Source organism: Macaca fascicularis, chromosome 5 (genome assembly GCF_037993035.2).
Source record: "Macaca fascicularis isolate 582-1 chromosome 5, T2T-MFA8v1.1".
NCBI lineage: Eukaryota > Metazoa > Chordata > Mammalia > Primates > Cercopithecidae > Macaca > Macaca fascicularis.
This window is the reverse complement of record NC_088379.1, coordinates 170123276-170145523: the sequence shown is the minus strand read 5'-3', so window position 1 is coordinate 170145523 and position 22248 is coordinate 170123276. Positions and strand designations below refer to the sequence as shown.

Sequence of the window (22248 nt, the reverse complement as noted above, 5' to 3'; positions counted from 1 at the left end):
AATGAGCTACATATAAAATGCTTAGCATATAGCTGGAGATATACCCATGTGAAAATCCTTCATACACACACACACATATACACACACACAGACACACACGCACTTACATATTTATATTTTTTATATATAAAGCCAAGTATTCTTGGCCGGGAGTGGTGGCTCATGCCTATAATCCCAGCACTTGGGGAGGCCAAGGTGGGCAGACTGCTTGAGGTCAGGAGTTCAAGACCAGTCTGGCCAACATGGCGAAACCCCATCTCTACTAAAAATACAAAAATTAGCCGGACGTGGTGGTGCATGTCTGTAGTCCCAGCTACTTGGAAGACTGAGGCGGGAGAATTGCTTGAAACTGGGAAGCGGAGGTTGCAATGAGCCAAGATCACACCACTGCACTACAGCCTGGGCAAAAGAGCAAGACTCTGTCTCAATAAAATAAAAAGATTAAAAAATTTAAAAATAAAGCCAAGTATTCTTAACAGTGGAAGGTGGGGCAAGCAGCAAGGTACACGGATTCTCTGAAAGTGTATTGAAAACGTATGCAAAACTTTGTGTAGATAAGCTAATGTGCCCTTTCCTTAGGAAAGGGTTGACAGTTTTTCATCAGATTCTCAAAGGTGTCCATAACCACCAAATGTCCAAGAGCATACTTTTCAATAGCCTTTGGCTGTATTTTCTCTATTCCCCAGATTTATGCAGTTGATAAAGTTGGCTTTGAAACTCTAGACACAAGTTAAATTTTAATTCTCTCAACAACAACCACCACCAAAAAAGTTGAATTACAAGTGTAGTCATAGGTAAAATATTGGTTCTCCTTTTAATTCCCTTTAAAAAAAACTGTAAATTCATTTAGCTCAAATTATCCTCCAATTTTGCCATAAATAAAACCAAATGTCCAAACTTAAAGCCAAAGTTTAAAAACCTGAACAAACAAAAAAACAACAGCAGCAACATACACAAACACACAAAAAGCTAGGAGACCTGGAACGGCCAAGAATTAAAGCCCTATTGCTTGTATAAATCAGAAGGGACTATAATAACAGTAGTCCCTTCTTTGGAGTTCATTTTTTAAATTACTCATTCCCTCATTCTGACTCCAAGTTAACAACTTTCATTTCAAATAGCTATTATATCATTTAAAGTTGGTGTAATAAGAAGACCGTACGGTATCATGGAAGAGACCCTACACTAGTAATCTGGGAAAACAGGGTTATAGCCCTGTTCTGTTGCCAACTGACTGCCAACAGATGGCTGAACCTCAGCGTTCTACGGCACCATGATTCTACATCAAAATATGCAATCCCAAAGATACTTTCCAGCCCAATATTGTACTTTATTACTAAAACAGAAACTTTACATAAGGGAGGTCACCTGGTAAAAGATTTGAGTCTAGGTCTAGTGAGAAAAATATACCACCACCAAGAACCATTTGAATTACAGAAACTTCTGTTCCCACTGTCAGCACCTTCAGGGCATATAAATTCAGAGCACGGCTTTCAGTTAGGGCCACTTAAAACTTCAGCTTAACGTTAATAACACCAGACACCTCCACCATACTGCTTTTTTCACCATACTGCTTTTTTAAGGTGGACAGCACTTCACAAGAAAGATTTAACAAAACACAGATTGACAAAAAATACATAAAACAGGAAAGAGGAGTCTGGTGTATCTTGATATCGTATAGTCTTATTTTTTTCATTGAAAAACACATGTTATGGAAAAAGCAGCTATTTTTAATCAAATTTATTTCTCAACTGCCTTTTCCAAAACAAGTATTTTTCAATTGAAAATAAAAGAAAGCTTTACAAACCAGGATAGCCCTATGCTGAAGAGCTATCCCTCCCCCTCTTAAAAACAAAATGAAACTATACAAATGTTAAGCATCTAATAAGCCTGCCAAATGTAACTCTTAGAATGTATTCCTGCATATTCTAAAAGCTAAGCAATATATACAAGAGGCAAATTAGCATGGCAAGAGTTTTCTGAAAGGCTGTGATGACTAATATTTCAGGACTGGAACATGACAGTTATTAAAAGAAACATGAGAGGCGTTCTCCTAACTCCTAATAGGCCCATGTCCCCACCACAAGAACTACTACAAACAACATTCAGGGCTGAATTCACACAGTTTTGTCTCTAATGCCTAAATGATTTTTCTCAATTTTCTCCCATGTGGTCCATTGTGAATCAAAGAAATCAGTAATTCATTTGTTGAAGGTCAAATACAAGGGCATAACGAGGCTCATGCGCTAAAGTGAATAAAAGGAATGAACAAAAAGAAACCAAGATAAACTCCTGTTGAAAACAACGCCCCAGAATCTAGCAAATAGTTTAAATGTACCCAAAAGACAAGAATGAGATGACATATTAGTACAGTGATCTCATGACATATACCAAACACTTTCTTCCATGTTAAAAAAAAAAATTCATCTGGCATCTGATGCATACATTTAGAAACATCCCCAATATTGACCAAGGTTTTTCAAATGCCTTACCTCATAACTGGAACTTCCAAGCAAAGGCTAATGAGGCCATCTGGGAAAGATCACCAGGAGACCTTACTACTGCCAATATTTCACATGGAACAATCGATAGCATGTCTTAAAAAGTGCAAAGATTTCAATCTCCAAATTCGTTTTGTAGCATATTTCAACTAGCTAGCAGGGATAAGGATTAAGCCAACAACTTCCTATTTGTGTAAGTAGAATTTAAAGATTATTTCTTAAGAATTTAGCCCTAGTTATTTTTGTTGTCCTTAAAACAAAGTGTCCCTGTTAGAAGGAATATAAATAAACACACATTTTCAGATGGCAATTTGGCATCGCTATCAAAAAATTAATATACGCATGTACTCTTTGATTCACCAATTCCATTTTGAGGAATCCAGCTTATAAAGTTTGGGGATGCAAATGTAAAACTGTCCACTCATTGCACTGTTTATATAAAGGTGAAAAATCATACATATATATAGCTGATTAACATGAGTTAGACCCATATACATTAATGTGTAAAGACCCCTAAGACACTGTTCAGTTCAAAAAGCAAGTTTCAGAACAAGTATAGTATTTCTTATGTAAAAAATCTGTGTGTACGTGTGTGTGAATAAACACATGGAAAATGGTCTGAAGGGATTCACGGTAGATAACAGAAGCTACCCTCTAGGGAAGAAGAAGTGAATCAATGGATGTGGACTGGGGTAGGTTCAAAGAGAAGGGCAGTTTTCTAAAGAGGGATTTTCACCTTTTACTCCACATCCATCTGTATTATTTAAACATTTATGTAACACACATGAAACATTTGTTCTTTACAGGAAATAAGATGCAATGTCAACTTTTAGCTAAACTCCAGAATCACTTAAAGAGGATGCTCAAATAGTGAAACAAAGAATAGGCTGGGCATATGGAGGTTCACACCTCTAATCCTAACACTTTGGGAGGCTCCAGAGGGTGGATCACTTGGAGTCCAAGAGTTTGAGATCAGCCTGGGGAACATAGTGAGACCTCCCTACAAAAAAATAAGAAAACTGGCTGCGCACAGTGGCACATGCCTGTAGTCGCAGCTACTTGGGAGGCTGCGGCAGGAAGACTGCTTCAGTCTAGGAGGTCGAGGCTGCATGATCCATGATCAAGCCACTACACTGCAGCCTGAGAGACAGAGCAAGATCGTGTATCAAAAAAAAAAAAGGCAGAAATAAAGAATATCGGCAGTCAAAAACATTCTTGTAGACTATACCCTTCCAAGGAATAAAGAAAAACTGTGGGCAGCATCGATCAACAGTTATAAAAGAATATGACAGTGTTTTCATGAAAGAACAAGTATCATTCAGGGAACTAAAGGATTTGTACCTTAGATCTTAAGGAATATAAAAGATACTGAACTCAGGAACATTACTAAAAAGATGTAATCATTCCAAATATTTTTTAGAAATACAATTTTCACAATGAATCCTATTATTTTGGTGCAAAATGTATACTGTGTGGGTACGCTTTTTTTTATTAAAAAAACTGTATGCATAAATAGCTAGATGGTGTGAAGTGTTTACTCTTACCTGTACATTTTCTTCTGTAACCTGAATTTCTGCAGTGTAAACGTAATCAATCAGCATCCTCAGGGTCCAGCCATCTACCTCTTTTATTCTAACTCTCTTTGCTCGGCTCTCACTCATCTCACCTAAAACACAAAGGAATAAGAGTGATGTTACAGCAAGACACTGCTGTGGAAGTTCCGATGCCAATATGGATGGATACATCTTCTTGCCACTCACTGTATTCAACGGGCAGCATAATCAGCCACTTTTTGGAAGCCGAAAACACTCCCCTTCCTCTTCCAAAGCTTACCTGAGCAAATCATAATATGTACTTTTGTTACCCACTTGTACCTCAAAATCGTATCACAACAATGAATGTGCCATATGTCCAGCTGCATGAACTATTCTTGTGGCTACAGGATCAGTAGCTGAGGCTGTCCCTGCTTTGGGGCATTTGTTGTCTTTACGGATTTCTAGTCATGACTAGAAGAGTAACGATGTTACTGCCTTTGGCTAATAGCAATGAACGGCTGCTAAAAAGCACCCACCTGGTTAGCATTACTCCTTCAACAAACACACAAATGCCTGCAGGGGCATGCACAGCCTGCACCAGACACAGAAGCTCCACCCTCAGTGAGCGGTCACAACCCTCACTCCAGAGACAAGGAGAAAACAAATTACTTATGATGCTGAGAAAATGCAAGGCATAACAGGGATCACAATAATAACAAAGGGTTAGTCAATAACAAAGCTTGTTACAGAGATCTTCTAGCTCAGATTCAGTTTGTTTGTCATCCGCAGCAACTTCACGCTGAAGTCACTTCCATACCAGCTTTATTACTAAAACCAGGCATCCTTCTACAAAACTGCCTGCAAAAAAACAGTACAAGACTTTCTTCCTAATACCCACCTGTTGAAAAGAAATAGGGAAAGAGAAAAGAGAAGGGATGGTCCCTAAGCCAAGGAGACTTGGGGAGAGCAGGAGGCAAGTTTAAGCATCTAGGTGTGGACAACATAAGTGAACCATGATACTTGGAGACACAAGCAATTGAACGGGGGTGGGGAGGGATTCAATTAAAAATCAAAAGGACAGTCCAAGAATAATGCTGAGGGCCATGGGCAGAAAAGATTTGGCTCTAGAATTCACTAAGTTTTAAAGATAAAAGAAGCATGAGAACGTGCCTTCATCACCTTCACTTTAACCAAGTGTCTTTTATTAAAACAACACTGCCTCAAGATTTCTTGAAAGCTCGCTTCTTTTTCAGATACAATGCACTGTCAGCAACCATAAACTATCAGAAAAGTCTATGGGAAATCATAAATACACAAAATTCCTTTGTAAACACAAACCCTGGGAGGAGAGAAATAACAATCGTCATGTACATTTAACTGTGTGCTTCCCTGGAGATTATCTCTGACAAGATCTCAGAAAGAAGCTGTTCACCTCAGAGCTAAAATATCCCAAAAACTACCCTGCTACTTCCCAGGAAGAAAAGCATCTCTTTGTATGACAAGGGAAGTAGGAGAGTTAATGAGAAAGATGAACCTATACCTACGTAGCAGGATGAAAGGGGACTGAGTTGTATGTCTGGTGCTGCAGCAAATGTTTTTCCCCTGCTTACAGAAAGGGGGAAAAAGGAAGGTCAAGGAATACAGAAAAATAAGTCTTCAGCCACATATAAGGCACCTGCCTCTATCCTATTCTTGCTGGATCCTGTGGATAGTTGGGGTTTGTATAAACTGAAGACTCTTTTGTGCCAAAAGTTAAGATATTCTGGTGATTCCCACCTGGACTTTAGACAAAGCCCATAACTGATTCACCTACAGGGCCCCAATAATACACGAAGCCCTTCAGGGCCTGGGGCCATGTGAGCACAAAGCCAAACAGCCAGTACTCAGTTAAACGGGACTCACCTTAGACAAAACCAAGCAGGACTTTAATTTACATGTATGGCTGAAAAATAATTAGTTCTCCGCCAAACAGTTTTTAATATTACAGTTTTTAAGGTATTGCTATATGATGCATTTTGCTAATTCAAATATTTGTCATTTTAAGACTATTTTTCTCCCCAGAAAACTGTATCTGCTTCCAATAAATTCAATCTCAATTATATACTGTTTGAAAACATTTTAATATTTTTATATTAATTTATAAGAACACTAAGAAAAACAAAAAACTTGCCCATGACTGCACTGATGGTTTAAAAATTCTAATTACTATGAATCAAAGCACATACTAAAGAGAATTGTAGAAGTTATTTATATCTAATTCCAGTAGTCACATATTACCTTAGTTTTTGCCCTTTGCTGTGTTTTCAGAGGAAATCTTTAAACGGCATGGCTTTGTGAGATTTATGATTGATAATGCATTTTAAAAACTATCCAAAGAGAGTCAGGTGCTGTGGCTCACTCCTGTAATCCCAGCTACTAGGGAGACTGAAGCAGGAGAATCACTTGAGCCCAGGAGTTCAAGACTAGCCTGGGCAACATAGCAAGACTTTGTCGGATTTAAAACAGAAAAAAAGCTAGGCTATCCAATGATACTGTACATAGTTTATCCTTACCATTTGTAACCTCCCATAATCTCTATAGAGATTATAGTTTCTTGTTTATGTTTTGATCACATAACTCTGAAGTTATATCAGAACTCTGAAACCACATTATGCAATCCATACAAACACCTATACTAAAAACCTAAGTGACGGTCATCCTTGACTCTCTCCTCTTCCTTACTCACCAATCCCACAGTTCACCAAAACTTGCAGAATTAACCTTGGATAGATCTCAAATAAATCTTCTCACCTTCTCGCCATTGGGGGGTCCTATAATCTCTTGCTAATACCAATGGAGCCACCTCCTAATTCTTTTCCTGCCTCCAGTACTGACTCCACAAATCTGAGCATGGAGTTCAAAAATCCTTTGGTTTCTCCCAGTCCAAGCACACATGTCCAGCCCCTGATTCATTATCTAGCCTTCTCTCTCTCCCCCTGCCACTTCTAAACCTGAAATACATTAATGAGAAGCTGTTTGTTGTTTTCTACAGACACCAGGCAATGTCTTACCCCTGATGCTCCTGTTGAACACTGTCCTCTCTGTCTCCCCACCCACTCATTTCCCAGGCTAATCTCCACTGGAACCTCTCTAGGTAGCCTTATCTGTTGGTGGCCCAAGGCTGGATTAACGCTCTCACTCTAGGTACAGTTGGGTAACTCATGCAAATCCACTCTGTCATAATCAACTCTTTACCTAGTTCTCCTCCTCTGAATTCTTAAGTTCATGAGAACACCGATGAAGCCTTTCTTATCTCTGTATAACATGTCTGACATCTAGTAGATACCCAATAAATACTGGTTGGATAAATAAATGACTAGATGAATAAAAAGTAAAGCAAGTACCAATTTAAAATGTAGCATTTTGGTTGGGCGCAGGGACTCACACCTGTAATCCCAGTGCTTTGGGAGGCCGAGGCGGACGGATCACGTGAGGTCAGGTGTCCAACACCTGCCTGGCCAACATGGCGAAACCCTGTCTCTACTAAAAATACAAAAATTAGCCAGGCATGCTGGTACAAGCCTGTAATCCCAGCTAGTTGGGAGGCTGAGGCAGGAGAATTGCATGACCCTGGGATGCGGAGGTTATAGTGAGCTAAGACCACACCACTACACTCCAGCCTGGATGACAGAGCAAGACTCTGTCTCGTCAAACAAATAAATAAGTAAATAAATTAATTAATTGAATAAATACATAAAATATAGCATTTTTACTTAACATAACTAATGGCACTTTAATTAGTCTTAAACATGGATATTCTAGCTATGAAGGATTTCAGTCAACAAACATTTATTGAACATCACTATACATTACAGGGTGAGCCAAGCACTTTCACTAGCAAATACCATATCATCTCTACTTTTTCTTTTTTTGTTTGAAACAGAGTCTCACTCTGTTGCCCAGGATGAAGTTCAATTGTGTAATCACAGCTCACTGCAGCCTTGAACTCATGGCCTCAAATGATTCTTCCGCCTTGGCCTCCCAAAGTACTGGGATTATAGGCATGAGCCACTGCACCCAGTCTCATATCTACTTTTACTGAGAAAAAAAAGGAAGTCCTCCAAATCATGAAAGTGTTAAGAACACATATATAGCTAAAAACATTTCCATCTCTCATGCCTGTAGTCCCAGCTACTCAGGAGGCTGAGGCAGGAGAATCGCTTGAACCCAGGAGACGGAGGTTGCAGAGAGCTGAGATCATGTCACTACGCTCCAGCCTGGTGACAGAGCGAGACTCCATCTCCAAAAAAAAAAAAAAAATTCCATCTCAAGGACCTTTAATCAGGACTCCTGAAGCCCAACATAAACTGGTAACTTCACTTATCCACTGTAAAATGAATTTATCCAATGAATACATGAAAAGTGAATAGGTTTAAAAAGATAAACGCTAAAATTCATTTCATTTTTAAAATTCTATGATTCTAATTTCAGTTATTTAGCACACAAAACATCTGGGGAAAAAAAAAACACATAAAAGTGTGACGCAGAAACTCTGTGCTGAAACCCTAAGAAATAAATAACAAATTTATAGCTATGTTTAATAAATAAATTTTATTCCATTACTTTGCAAGTTCCACTTGTCATCTACTCTAATCACTACCACCTTTTTCTTCTTGGGTTACAAAGCAATTACTGACACACAGGAATTTTCAGTTTGGCAAGCTGACCCAGGTGCCCCACCAGCCACTCTCTATGATGGTCAAAGCAGGTAACTCTCCAGTTCTACAGCAATTCTAAGGCCAACATGTTAACTGCATTGCCCTTCCAGTTTTGATCTGGTTTGGGTAACTTCTGCGAAAGGTTCCTTAGCTCCTAAAAGAGAGTGTCCTCCTTCCTTGAGTCCACTCAAGGAAATGGTTGTTGGGTCCACTGTTGTAGGCATCTTTCATTTAAGCGGGGAACAAACCTTAGGATGTTTTTATTGAGGACAGAAGGGTAGAGAGACAGAAGGAAGAAGATTCTTGATAAAATTTTCAAGCTCATGTCTGGTGCCCAGCCTGCTTTCTTATTATTTAAACCAGTTTGAATGGAGCTTGCTGTTCAGGCAGCCTAAACATTCCAACTTAAGTTCTTTGTGCAACATTCTATTTAATTTTTTTCAGAGCCATCATCAATACCAGAAATTATATTTCGTGTGTTTACTTACTGTCTAACCTTTCTTCTTCTTCCTAACTAGAATCACGAGAACAGGAACTTATCTGTTTTATTCATCACTCTAGTCCCCAAAGCCTAGGACAATGCCTAGCAGAGAAGATGCTCAATAAATACTCCTTGATGAATGAAAGTATGAATCTTAGACAAACATAACCATGTACACAGCTTTTTAAAATCTGACTTCTTAGTAACTCAAACAATAATCTGTCTTTTCCTATTCTAATTTATTTTACTGAATCATGTTCAATATGACAAAAGAAATCAAAAAGCACACCAAAAAAAAGGCTAAAAATAAAAATTTAGTATTCAGTACTTCTCACCAGATTTCAGAAATGTTAGCCTGTGGCACAAATAAATCTCAAAGTATGTGTTAAGCAAACAGCTTTCCAAATGCCACATTTGTAACCAAGAAGTAATCTAAAAACACAAGAACCCAATTTGGTACGTTCTTTCTTAAGTAATAGTTAAACAACTTGGCCTTGCTCTAAATAGGCCCATACTTCACAAAGTAAAACCCTGTGACTACATCACAGAATTACTTTTCACTTCCCTTCTCTACTCAAACACTTGGAACTATGATGAGTAACAGAATTATTTCTTAGGTGATATAACTTAAATGAATACTTCACCTACAGTTTATGAGATTAAAAGTAAGAGCCAACGAAGAACATCTGCATATTCCCCATTTCCTAACAGGTTAGTCACACGAAAACAGAAGAGTAGGGAAACTCCCTGTCCCTGAGCAAGAGAATGTCAATGTACCTGATGTTTGGTGGAATGAAAGCATCCAATGGTCTACTTGTTTACCTCACCATAATTTAAAAAAAAAAAACAAAACAAAACTTACCAGGGCTTCAGACCATGAAAAACAAATAAAGAAATAAAGTACTCATACTCTGGCAAATACTTAAATGAGTCTATATACAGTAAATTACCTAGACCCAATCCCCGTGTCTTCCTTTTTTTTTTTTTTTTTTTTTCTTTTTCTTTTTTGAGACAGGGTCACATTCTCACTCTGTTGCCCAGGTGGAGGGCAATGGCATGATCTCAGCTCAGTGCAACCTCTGCTTCCTAGGCTCAAGCGATCCTCCTGCCTCAGCCTCCCCAGTAGCTGGGACTGACTATACAGGCACGTGTGACCATGCTCAGTAAATTTTTTAAAACATATTTTTAGAGATGAGGTCTCCCTATTTCTACCAGGCTGGTTTAGAACTCATGGGCTCAAGCAATTCTGCCACCTTGGCCTCCCACAGTGCTGGGATTACAGGTATGAGCCACTGCGCCCTGCTTTTACCTTTTTTATCTAATCTCTGCCAACTTGTTGGCTAAACAGTAGATTCAAAAGTAGAAAAAAAAAAACAATACAAAGATAGCCAGAAAGTCAAAGGGCATCTACTGCTGAAAAATCATAAAAGTTTAGCTTAAATAATAAGCACATAGAAAGATGCTCGACATCATTGGTCATTAGAAAAATAGAAATTAAAACTATAATACTATGCTACTTCAACACCCACTAGAAGGGCTATAATTTTTTAAAAAGCAAGAGCAAGTGCTGGCAAGGATGTGGAGAAATAGGAAGTTTCAAACATTGCTAGTAGGAACGTAAAACAGTGTGGTAACTTTGGAAAAACAGCTTAGCAGAATTTTTTAAGTATAAATGTACCATGTGACCTGGCAATTACACTCCTAGATATCTACTCCCAAGAGAAATAAAAATACATGTCCACACAAAGAACTGCGCGTGAATGTTCATAGCAATATTATTCATAATAGCCAAAAATTGAAACAACACAAAAACATCCATCGACTGGTAACTTGAAAGTCAAAAGTGGTCTATCCACATGGAATGCTATTTAGCAATAAGAACAGCTTCCTTTGAAACATCTATGACATGGATGAACCTCATAAACATTATGTGGGAACAAAAATGTTCTAAAATTGATTTATGGTGATGGCAGTACAACTCAGTAAATTTACTAAAAATCAGTGAGTTGTGCATTTAATACAGGTAATTTTTTTTTTCTCACTCTGTCACCCAGTTCAGCGTGCAATGACACCACCTTGGCTCACTGCAACCTCTGCCTCCCAGGCTCAAGTGATCATTCCACGTCAGCCTCCTGAGTAGCTGGGACTATAGGCTAGTGCCACCACACTAAGCTAAATTTCTGTATTTTGATAGAGATGGGTTTTCGCCGTGTTGCCCAGGGTGGTCTTGAACTCCTCAAGCAATCCACCTGCCTCAGCCTCCTAAAGTGCTGGGATTACAGGTGTGAGCCACTGCGTCCAGCCCTGAAATGGGTAAATGTTATGATATATAAAATGTGCCTCAATAAACTAGTAAAAAAAAAAAAAAAAAACACACACATTAGGTACTCAATTCACACTTTGTATATGTACCAGAAATTAACACAGTATTCCTATTTTCAACTACTTTAGCGCATAGCAATCTAAAATTTGACTACGCACAAAAGGTATATTCTCAGACAGAAACCAGTTGAATTGCAAAAGCACCTACCTACTAGTTAGTTGCGATACACTATAAATACTTAGAGAATCAGAATGTCTTCAATGCCTCATTCCCTTCCTTAGGCAAAGTTCACATATTCATAAATCACATGTCAGCTAAATCATGAAGTAAACACAGAAGAGGGAAACCGAAATGCAGTTTAGATTATAAAGCAAACAGAAAAGAGAGCTAAAGACATAATAAGATCTCCTATCTCTACCTAGCATCCATATCACTGGATGTCTAAGGCTCAAGGAATTTGGAGACACTAAGTCTCCAAAGCCTTTTGAGGGGAAAGAAAACTAACCTTGGTCTTACAGGTATAAGTTAATCACTCTATTTTTGTCACTCTGTGGATAATAAAATATTTATCAAAAAAAAAAAGAGTCTAACTTAAAGCTTTCCAATCTTGTACAGAATATAAAGAAATTTACAAAGTTAGAATAAAAAAGAATGGTGATGATGACCATAATAATTAGTGTCAAAATTAACTGATCATTTTCTATGTGTCAAGTGCTAAGAAATTCACACATATGACCTCATTTAATCTTCACAAAAACTCTAGGATGTGGGTAATATTATTATTCCCATTTTCCAGATGGGGAAACTGAAGCACAGATTGTAGTTCCAACAAGTAAGTGGCAACAGCAGTGTCATCTGAAGGAAGGCCACCAAGGGGGGGACAGCACTTTACAAGGGAATTCCTGAAGTAGCCCAACACATTCCAGATTGAATCCTTCTCTTACAAGCCTTAGAGACCCTCTCTCTCTAGAAGTGTCCAGCAGTAATAAATAAGATGTAAATCAAGAGACTAAAGTGTACCCCAAGACATAAAAATCTGACTAGTCTCGCTTCATAGGTATTGACTTTTCAGATCAATCTCAGCTGAAAGGCAACCCTCCCAAACTACATCCTCAACTTGGCTCAGAGCCCACCTGCTATCCTTCTTCATTCCTGATTATTTAACTCTGTTCTGGAACAGCAAGATCATAAAAGGCTGAAAACTGAGTGGGGCTCTGGTCTCCTCACTACTCCCAAGACACCCAGAAAAGTTTTCACTCAGTCCATCTTCTCCATCTGACCTTCTACATTCATCTTCATCTGTGTAAACCCCTCAATCCATCAAGTCTGGGGAAATCCTTCTCTCAGTGCTGCCCACCACAGCCCTCAATGTCTGATCACTGCTGTGGGCACTCAGATCTTCCATACACTATTACCTATTAAAGAGCGCACATCCACCTCCCTGGCAACACAGGAAGCTTTTGGGGCAGGAAGCATGTTCACATTGTTTTTGTATGCCTTGAGATATCTAGTAAAACAGTAGCACCAAAAATACTTAATAGTTTCTAAAGTAAGAAGAGCTTTGTATTTTTGCTTTTTGGTATAACTACATTTCTATTTGTATTTTCTATTTGGCATACCAATACCCTAAGATTATAAACTCATTGATGTAACAGATAAAAACTTCATTTCTTTGTACAGTATATTTTAAAAAAGAATGAGAGTAAAGGATTGAAGTGTGACAGACATAAATTACTTCTTTTCCAGAAGTACTAAAATCATTCTATACATTTTCACAGTTGCCAAAGTAAAATCTAAGCTTGTAGATAAACTGCTTTATTTTCTTGTATTTCCAAATGAAGGATATTAAATAAACATCTTTTTGTTCAATGTAACACTAGATGAAACAAATATAAAAATCATTTTTAAAAAAGTAAAAGTGTTTTTCTTTTGTCAAAATAATAAAGTGCCAAAAAGCTATTATAAATGGCAGGAACTAATATACATAACTTACAGGGGGAAAGTTGAGCATAAAATTGTGAGTGTACGTATATATAGGCTTACTGACCCCCAACAATGAAAAACAAAGACGAGGAGGAATTTGGAACAAAGCAAGAACATTTTCTTCCATTGTAATTCTTCATTTCATGAAAGTAAAATGTTAATAACAAAAGAAAATGTGGTAAGAAAAGCTCAGATCTGAATACATTTTTTAAAATGCCCATAACTAAAATATTTCATACCTGTAAACATGGCATGAAAATAAGGACTACAGGCGGCCAGCACCACTCTATGAGCAGAGATTTCCATGTCTTCTGCCACAATTGTGACATCGCACAGCAAATTTTGACTGTGTAAAAAGCAGAGAGAAAAAAATGTAAATGATATCAACAATGAATGTACTGAACATCCTATGCAAAAATATTACAGTAAAGCCCACTTTCATCAAGTGGAGACTCATGTAAAAGACAGCCATCCTTTGGGACATGATCCCTAAACATGAAGTACATAGAAAACAGCTGGGATAAATGCCCAACATGCCTTGGATCCTCATTAAGAATCTTGCCTTTGAAAAACACAGAAATCTTCCCAAACTTGATTACTGATTTTTCAACCTAAAGGCAATTACTGGCAACAAACCTATCAATGGACTGCAAAAGAAGAGGTTGTCTGACTAAGAAGTAGCAGTAGAAGTGGCAGGTGTAGTCTGACATGAAGATGAAGAAAAAACACATGCCGAAAACTAAATTGGGTCAAATACCCACCCCCTCCCAACAACAACAACAACAAAAATCTTAAAAGACCCTAGTTCATCAAGCAATGGTAAAATTATATTCAATTACACCTGCTGCTTAAAAGTCTTTGCGCATTTGAAGCTTAACTTAATCACAACATTTTACCAGCGCAAAATATCTCATCCCTCAAGGCCAGAAAATATTACATCTAAAGTCAAAAAGCACTTTGGCCAGGTGCAGTGGCTCATGCCTGTAATCCCAACACTTTGGGAGGCCAAGGTAGGTGGATCACTTGAAGCCAGAAGTTTGAGACCAGCCTGGCCAACATGGTGAAACCCAGGCTCTATTAAAAATACAAATATTAGCCAGGCATGGTAGACCACACCTGTGATCCCAGCTATTGAGGAGGCTGAGACACGAGAATCGCTTGAACCTGGGAGGCGGAGGTTGCATTCAGCCAAGATCGCACCACCGCACTCCTAGGTGACAGAGACTCTGTTTCAAAAAAAAAGCATTTTGTTACCTCAAAACAAACCATTATTCAGCAACCATAATTATTATATCTCTAATTTTAAAACATCCATTGCAATTCACTCAAAAACACGTGGTAAGCATTTTTGACATGCATATGTGGTGACAGATCGTACTCTCCAGGTAATTCATAATGTCACAGAATATCTTTAGTAGAAAACGCTGCTGATGCTTATTCTAGAACAAGCAAGAAGGCTCCGAAGCCTAAAACCTGCCCTGCTAGCAGTCATACTATGAATGACTGAAATGGGTGTGGTGAAAGCAAATGTCCCTTCCACACCTCACATACCCAAGCACTGAATTTATGTCTATGTCCACAGCGCACGCAGGTCACACTTGGCACCCTCCTCTACTGTTCTATTTCCTAAAAGGGTGGCCTGCCTCCTTCTGTAATTTTCTAGTAGCTTACAAGCAACATTTGCCATGAGTTTGACCAAGTCCTTGAAGTTTTCCACCTGCCCATACTGCTTACAAACTTGTTCCCATAAAGTTCATGCCAAAACTTTTGGAGAGCCTACTGGTAACTACTCTCCTTCCAGTTTAGGAGAAATGGGAGAAAAAGAGTACCCCAGCATCAGTGATGACTGCATCCCAGGGCCTCATTGCTGAGGAGACTGCTATGCCATTTAGATTATAGTCTGGCTCGTGTGTTACAGTTTAATGGCTCACGATGCTGTATGAGACATACGGCAGGTCCCATACTGGAGTCATAAAAGGTGGCACAGTATCACTAATTTATAACTCCTCCAGATCATTTTAGAGAACTGACGAAGTGTACCACCTGCTCTGAGAATATAAAAGCATTCTGCAATTCTATGAATTCTATGGGTTCACATATAACTAGGGTGGGAAAAGTCAGTGGTGTCAGTGGCGTTTTCACAAAGGAACTATGCAAGAGTTTTACCTGCATGTATTATTTCATTTAGTGCCCACCACAATGTTATAAGGTATTATTTTTATCCCCAAATTTATAGTTGGGGAAACCAAAGTTAAAGTCCTCCAACTAGTGGCAGTGCCAGGATTCAAAACCACAGGCTGACTCCAGAGCCTCTTGACCACTACACAAAACCTAAAGCTATACGGTTTTAAGATCTGTTAAAGTTTGAATAAAACAAGAAAGAGAAACAATAAATTATAAATAATAATTTACTTTTTGACATACTATATACTAGAAATTATTTTTAAGTTCTATATATAGCTAATAAAAGCTCCAATTTTAGTGTTAGCACTACCTCTACAGAATATTTTTAAAAATCAAAGTTTGCTCATTCATTCAACAAAGTACTGCAAGACCATCTCTGCCCTTAAGAAGACCAGCAGAAAAAACTGGCAACGCAAAAATTATAGGAGAAAGTGGAAAGCACCGTAATAAAGATGTTATGGAAAGGTGGGTGGGGGTGCATTTAAATCAGACTGGGGGTCAGACAGGGCTTGCTGCAGCTATTGGCCTTAAGCTGAGTTCTAAAAACAAGTAAGAGTCAGCTGGATCAAGAATGAGCACAAGAATCCCAAAGAGAACACGACGTACTACTGCATGGAGACCTAAAGCAGCAAAGCAGAATGTGGAACTGTGGGCCAAAAAGAGTGGGGAGAGAGAAGCGTGGCAGCGAAAAAACTCTGGTGGGAGGTAAGCAGGGTCAGCAGAGCATGCATGATCTCTCTAGAACAAAGCAATCCAGGTTTCTCTTTTGTGACCTGGGGATTTGAACACAAGATGAGTCAAGTGCGTAAGTGCATCTTTATGCCTATTTTCCTTCTGTCAGTAATCCCTCCTAGTGCTTTAGTTTCAAGATGGAACACAAGTGGAATTACACTTGAACACCTCAAAAATCACATAACTAATTACATTTGGCTTCAATTACAATTATTCATTGATCCAAACCTTCTAACATAATACCTGCTGGCTGTCACCTACATTACTGACTTGGCCTTACTGACTTATTAGTTGATGTAAGTTAACTAATAAGGTTAAAACACTGCTAAAATATTATGCAGCCACATCCTGGGTTAGGTCCCAGAGCTACTTTACAAATTAAGGACATGCTTAGTTTTAGTATTCAATTTTTTATCTGTCTTCAGTAATAACATATTTTAAAACAGCATTAGAGATGAGAGAGCTAACAAACTCTGACTAGTTTGTGTCACTGAGTATACAATGAGTGTATATCAGTGTGTGTACATTGAGTCTGGCCCTTACCTCTTTCCAAATTTGCATGCTTACAAGAAGCTGAATGACTTTTGAGTGAGAGAGCTACGAATGAAAAGTCTGGCACTAAAAATAAGAAAAACTTCTTTTAGCAGCCCATATGCAAAGTCTTCCATGGTGAATTTCTAAGTTTATGTTCCTATTACTGAAAATCTAATGAGGGAATAAACTGTAGGAAAAGAAGGCCTTCAAAATAATGGAATAAATAAAGTTGTTATTTAGCAAAATTTGCATTTATTCATTCATTCATCAAGGACTGTGTGAGCTTACCAAAATAAACAAGATTAACAGCCATGACAGTATGAAGTTTACAGTCAGGTGAGGGAGACAGAGTAGGAAATAAGTGATTATAAAATGAACCCATGACTATTAAGATGGGACAGGTGTGGGATATTTGGAAACACACAGGAGAGGCTAGGCCCAACCTTACGGGAAAGCTTCAGAATGAAGTGGCTTCTAAGCTCAAATCTAAAGTGAAAAGAAAGGAGTTAGATAGGCTTAATGTAAAACTCAAATAGCACAGAATAAAGAAAGGCACTCCATCTCCTAAATAAAATTATATCATGAAAATTGGTCCTTCTCAGGAAAAAAAAAAAACAAAAAAAAACCTGCTTTGAAAAGGCATGAAACATGCCCGAGCATACTAAGGAATCCTTGGGGTTTCTGATATAAAATGAATGAATTCCTAAGACTGAGAAAAATCTGTCACTGCTTTTAAAATGCACAGTGTCTATCTTCGTAAAAGTAAAATACGCCTCACAACAGGGTGAATGTAGTCAATAATAATTTAATGATACATTTAAAAATAACTAAAAGAGTATAACTGGATTGTTTATAACACCAATGATAAATGCTTGAGGTCATGGACACCCCATTTGTACCCACAATTGTACTCAAATGTGATTATTATACATTGTATATCTGTACCAAAATATCTTAGGTATTCCTGAAGAAAAAGGGAGGCTCACTTAAGTTCACTGTTTAATTCACTTGCCATCTAAGTAACAAAGTATGAATTCATACAAGAGCCACAATAACAATTTCGCCAAAACTCAACAGCCACAAATCAAATTTTTTATGGATGCACAACAGATAATCTAATCCTAGTTAGTAATATAGGTCCCATGATGCCTAAAATCCTGGAGGAAAAACACAATAACCACTCCTTTAAGAAGGCACATCAGGCTATTTTGCTTAAATATCTTCTGGAATGTTAAGAACTGCTGTTATGAATGAACAACTCAATATTTATGGGTTATGCAGGATATAAAGGTGAACATTTGAATTGCTTCATATGATTCATCCTTACCGAACACTTTCAACTCCTAAATATTAAGGATCAAACTTATATTCCTTGTAAAGAAAGCTAATAGGTTGTGCCCCCATCACTAATACTCATTGAAATTGTTAAAGCTCAAGTACAGTCTTATCCTATAGCCTAAAAAACAGTAGTTTTTCTTTTTCTTTTTCTTTTTTTAATTGTAAAGACAAAATGCCACCAAAGACAGTTGCTCTTTGGTCATCTCCAAAAGCTAGCCATCTAATTTTGTCAATAAAACTTATCTGGGCCAGCCTGGCCAACATGGCAAAATCCTGTCTCTACTAAAAATAAAAAAAAATTAGCTGGGTGTGGTGGCACACACCTGTAATCCCAGCTACTCAGGAGGCTGAGGTGGGACAATCACCTGAACCCAGGAGTCAGAGGTTGCAGTGAGCTGAGATCGCGCCACTGCATTCCATCCTGGGTGGCCAAGTGAGATTGTCTTGAAAAAAAGAAAAAGAAAAAAACTTACCTGGGGTACAGTCTGCTTCTCTGTCCCCTCTAGAGACCTAATACAGTGTGTTGCACATTATAAGCACTCTGTGAAGATCTATTGGGTTTTGAAAACATTGGTGTTTTGAAAAATTTCCCCCATCCACACTTGGGAAACTTAGAGTTAAGAGCTGAATTTCCCACCAGAGATGCACTGCTGACCTAAAAGCCATCCTTTCACAACTCCAACATCATTAATCTTAGCACAACACTCCGTTTCTCAGAAGCCTTCACTGAATCCCACTGCCCAGAGGATTAAGTCCAAATTCATCATACTAGTTAAGCCTGCCACAATTCTGCCCTTCTCTTGCTTCCTAACCTTTTCTGCACAGACTCCCCAGGATGAACCCTTGATTCACTTTATCCAACAGATGATGTTTATTCCCTCCCTGGCTTGTGCAATTAATTATACCAGGAAAGACCTTCCCACTGCATCCCCTCAGTGAATCCTGCTGCACTCCCAACAAGGCCCAACTGAAGCCCACCTCTGTGGGCTATGTGAATTTTCCTCGTAAGAATCCTTCTGGGCACCCACGATTTGCACACTTTTTCACTGCCTCATCCTCCTCTGTCCAGCAGCTCTCTAGACACTCAAAGGGCATGGGCTAAGTCTGATACTGTTTTTGGATCCCACATAGCATTTCAGGCATATTAGCTGATTAGGTGCTCACCAATACTCGTTGAATACACTGTTTACATGTGACTGCAGGGTTTTTAAACCAAATAATTTCAAGATATTCAAGCTCTTACTAGGCTGGGATATAAAGCTAGGTCTCTGAGCCTCCTGTCTAAAAACAATTAGTTTAAGAAAACAATAAAATGTCACATACTTTTTCTATCAAACAATTTTAATTCTGTAACTTAAACCTTACAGAACTCCTGTCTTCCTACCCCCATTCCCACAACCACACTTTACATCAGCCATAATTGAAAGTGACTTTTACTCCTAAAATTTTGCTTCCATCAGCTGAAGGTTCACATTAACATTCTTCGGCATACAGCCGTTGCTCTACCACTTTGAGGTTAGAGCCCAAGGGCAGAGTGGTGAGAACAAGGAAGTTCTCCCTTCCCAGAAGTCAGGAAACCACTCTCAGCTACCCTTTCCGGGCAACAGGAAGTTGACACAAGGACAGGAAATAATTAATGATTTTCAGCTGTACAAGGAATAGGCCTCTTCAGAGATTTTTTTTTAAAGAATTACTCAAAATGGCTATAAGATTTAAGAATGGAAGGGAATGACATTTTTAAAAAGGTCTGATGAACCCCAACAACAGTCCATTTTTAAAAATACTGTTGGTTGGCGCTTTCATTGAAACAATCCAGGTTATAGACCTGGCAGCCAACACTCTAGCTATTCAAAGGTCATTCTTTGTTCTGAAAATCAGCATTGACTACCAGCCCAGTGACATACTAGCTGCTGAAAGGGTGCCACATGAAGAACAAGAAGGTACTATCTGACAGTTATACGGTTTACATCCAAAAAGGGGCAAACAGATGAAGGAAGACTGGAGCTTATAAATAATCCTAGGGCCAGGCAAGGATACCACAGGGCTTGCAGGTAAGCAGGAAAAACATCTCTAAGCTGAGAATGTCAGAGCAGCACGGAACCTTAGACACCATCCTGTCCATTCCTCTCATTTTATAGTCAGGCTCAAACAAGTAAAACAATTGGCTCGAGGCCAGAGTCTGTCCCAAAACTCGGGTCATTGACCCCAAGGGAAGGAGCACTTGGTGTTACCTTCCCCGCAGTTTAGTGAGTCATGCCCAGGTCAACAGAGACCCACTCACATTAACACCCCACCCATAGGAGTGGGGAAAAAGAACATTTGAATAGTCTATTAAAAGTCAATCTTTTTAGACTTCTCAAAGAGAAAAAACAGCCATTAAAGATCCCAGTCTTAAAACAACCAGACTATTTTTCTTGCTTTTCTTACAGTTCCACTTAGTAACCAATGCATTTTACATTCTAATAACTACTGTCAAAACAGGATTAAAAACCCGAAACAGCACCCTCAGACTTGCTGGATTATCCCAGCTATATATTCTCCCAAAGAATAAGTGAAAACCCACATTTTGAAAATGTTAAAGCAGTACTAGAAAACAAATCAAATGATCCAATATTCAGTTTAACTTTCTCTTATCTCTCTCGAATCCATTCTCCACCCAGCAGCCAGTGTGTTCAAAATATAAATCTCATCAGGTCACATTCCTGCTTAACACTCTCTACGGGCTTCCTCTCAAGGCAACTCTTGATTAAGACCAAAATTTCAGGACCTCAGTCCAATGGCCCCTCCTACCAACTCAGCTGCCTCTCCTGTGTGATTCCGCCACCATGTGCACTGCAGCAACACTATCAGTTCCTCCAATGAGGTCGGCTCCTTCCTACCCTAAGATGTGGCACAGCATTCCCCATGCCTGGAACACTGTTCTCTCTCTCCTCACTCCCATCCTGACTTTATCTCCTTATCTTCTTTTCCTTCTAGATATCAGCATAATTATTCCTGTCGTCTCAAGAAAGCCTGTCCTGACCAGTTATCCACCTTTCTGGCACCAGCAGCCCTCCTTTGCAGCACATACTGTCATTACAGTAAATTATTTTTGTGATTTCTTTGATGAATGCCTGCTTCGTGCAGTCACCTATGGGCCCACGAGGGTGGCAACCATATTTGTTCTTGCTCACCATTGTACCTACAGTACCTAGCAGATAAATATTTATTGAATCACTAATTGAAGAAGAAACAAACAAATGATGGGCCTAAAAGGGAGAGTTTTTAGGAGGCATAGAAAGATTAAGGGACGATTTAATCCCTTCTTAGGCTTTCAGCATTTCAGATAGATATATGCAGAATACTTTCACAAAGGGAATGGTGGGAAAAAGCAGATCTTTCATAAAGTGCTAATAAAACCCAAGACTCTTAACACATACATTAGCCTTTTAATTAAAAAAAAAAAAAGTTACTCATTTTTCAATCAACTTTTAATACTACTTAAAAGTTGCAGTGATCCTTAGTACACTTGAGATCCTTAGTACCTCAGCAACAGGCAGATCACTGTCCCCTAAAACTACCACCACTCCCACAAAAAAAATGGTTACATTTTTCTCTGTCTAAAAGTTTATTTCCATATTCTTTGCCACGGTAAGTTAGAAGCCCTAGACCAGGCCGGGCGCGGTGGCTCACGCCTGTAATCCCAGCTCTCAGGGAGGCAGAGGCGGGAGGACAGCTTGAGCCCAGGAGTTCGAGACCTGCCTGGGTAATATAGCGAGACCCCATTCTCCACAAAAAAAAAAAGACAAAAAAAAAGAAGCCCTAGACCAGCACTGTCCAATATAAATATAATGCAAGTCACAATTTTATAGTAATCACATTAAAAAGGTAAACAGAAACAAGATAAATTAATTTCAATAATATACTCTCTTATTTTTAACTTTTAAAAAAGAAAATAGGG

At 38.6% G+C, this 22248-nt stretch overlaps 1 protein-coding gene across 4 annotated transcripts in view; it reads right to left on the bottom strand.

The window, feature by feature from the left end:
• The window catches only part of KLHL2 (kelch like family member 2), a 112734-nt gene that overhangs the window by 77318 nt on the left and 13168 nt on the right, over positions 1-22248 (bottom strand). For 2 of the 4 annotated variants that reach the window (XR_010587064.1, XM_005556238.4), the window contains exons 3-4: positions 13760-13866; positions 4046-4167 (exon numbers count right to left, since the gene is read on the bottom strand). Coding sequence is in view for 2 of the 4 variants with exons in the window: in XM_005556238.4 (XP_005556295.1) it covers positions 4046-4167; positions 13760-13866 (229 nt within the window). In the remaining 2 variants the exon portion in view is untranslated. The remainder of the gene's footprint in view (positions 1-4045; positions 4168-13759; positions 13867-22248) is intronic. The other 2 variants (XR_012435200.1, XM_074040731.1) reach the window with 1 other exon arrangement.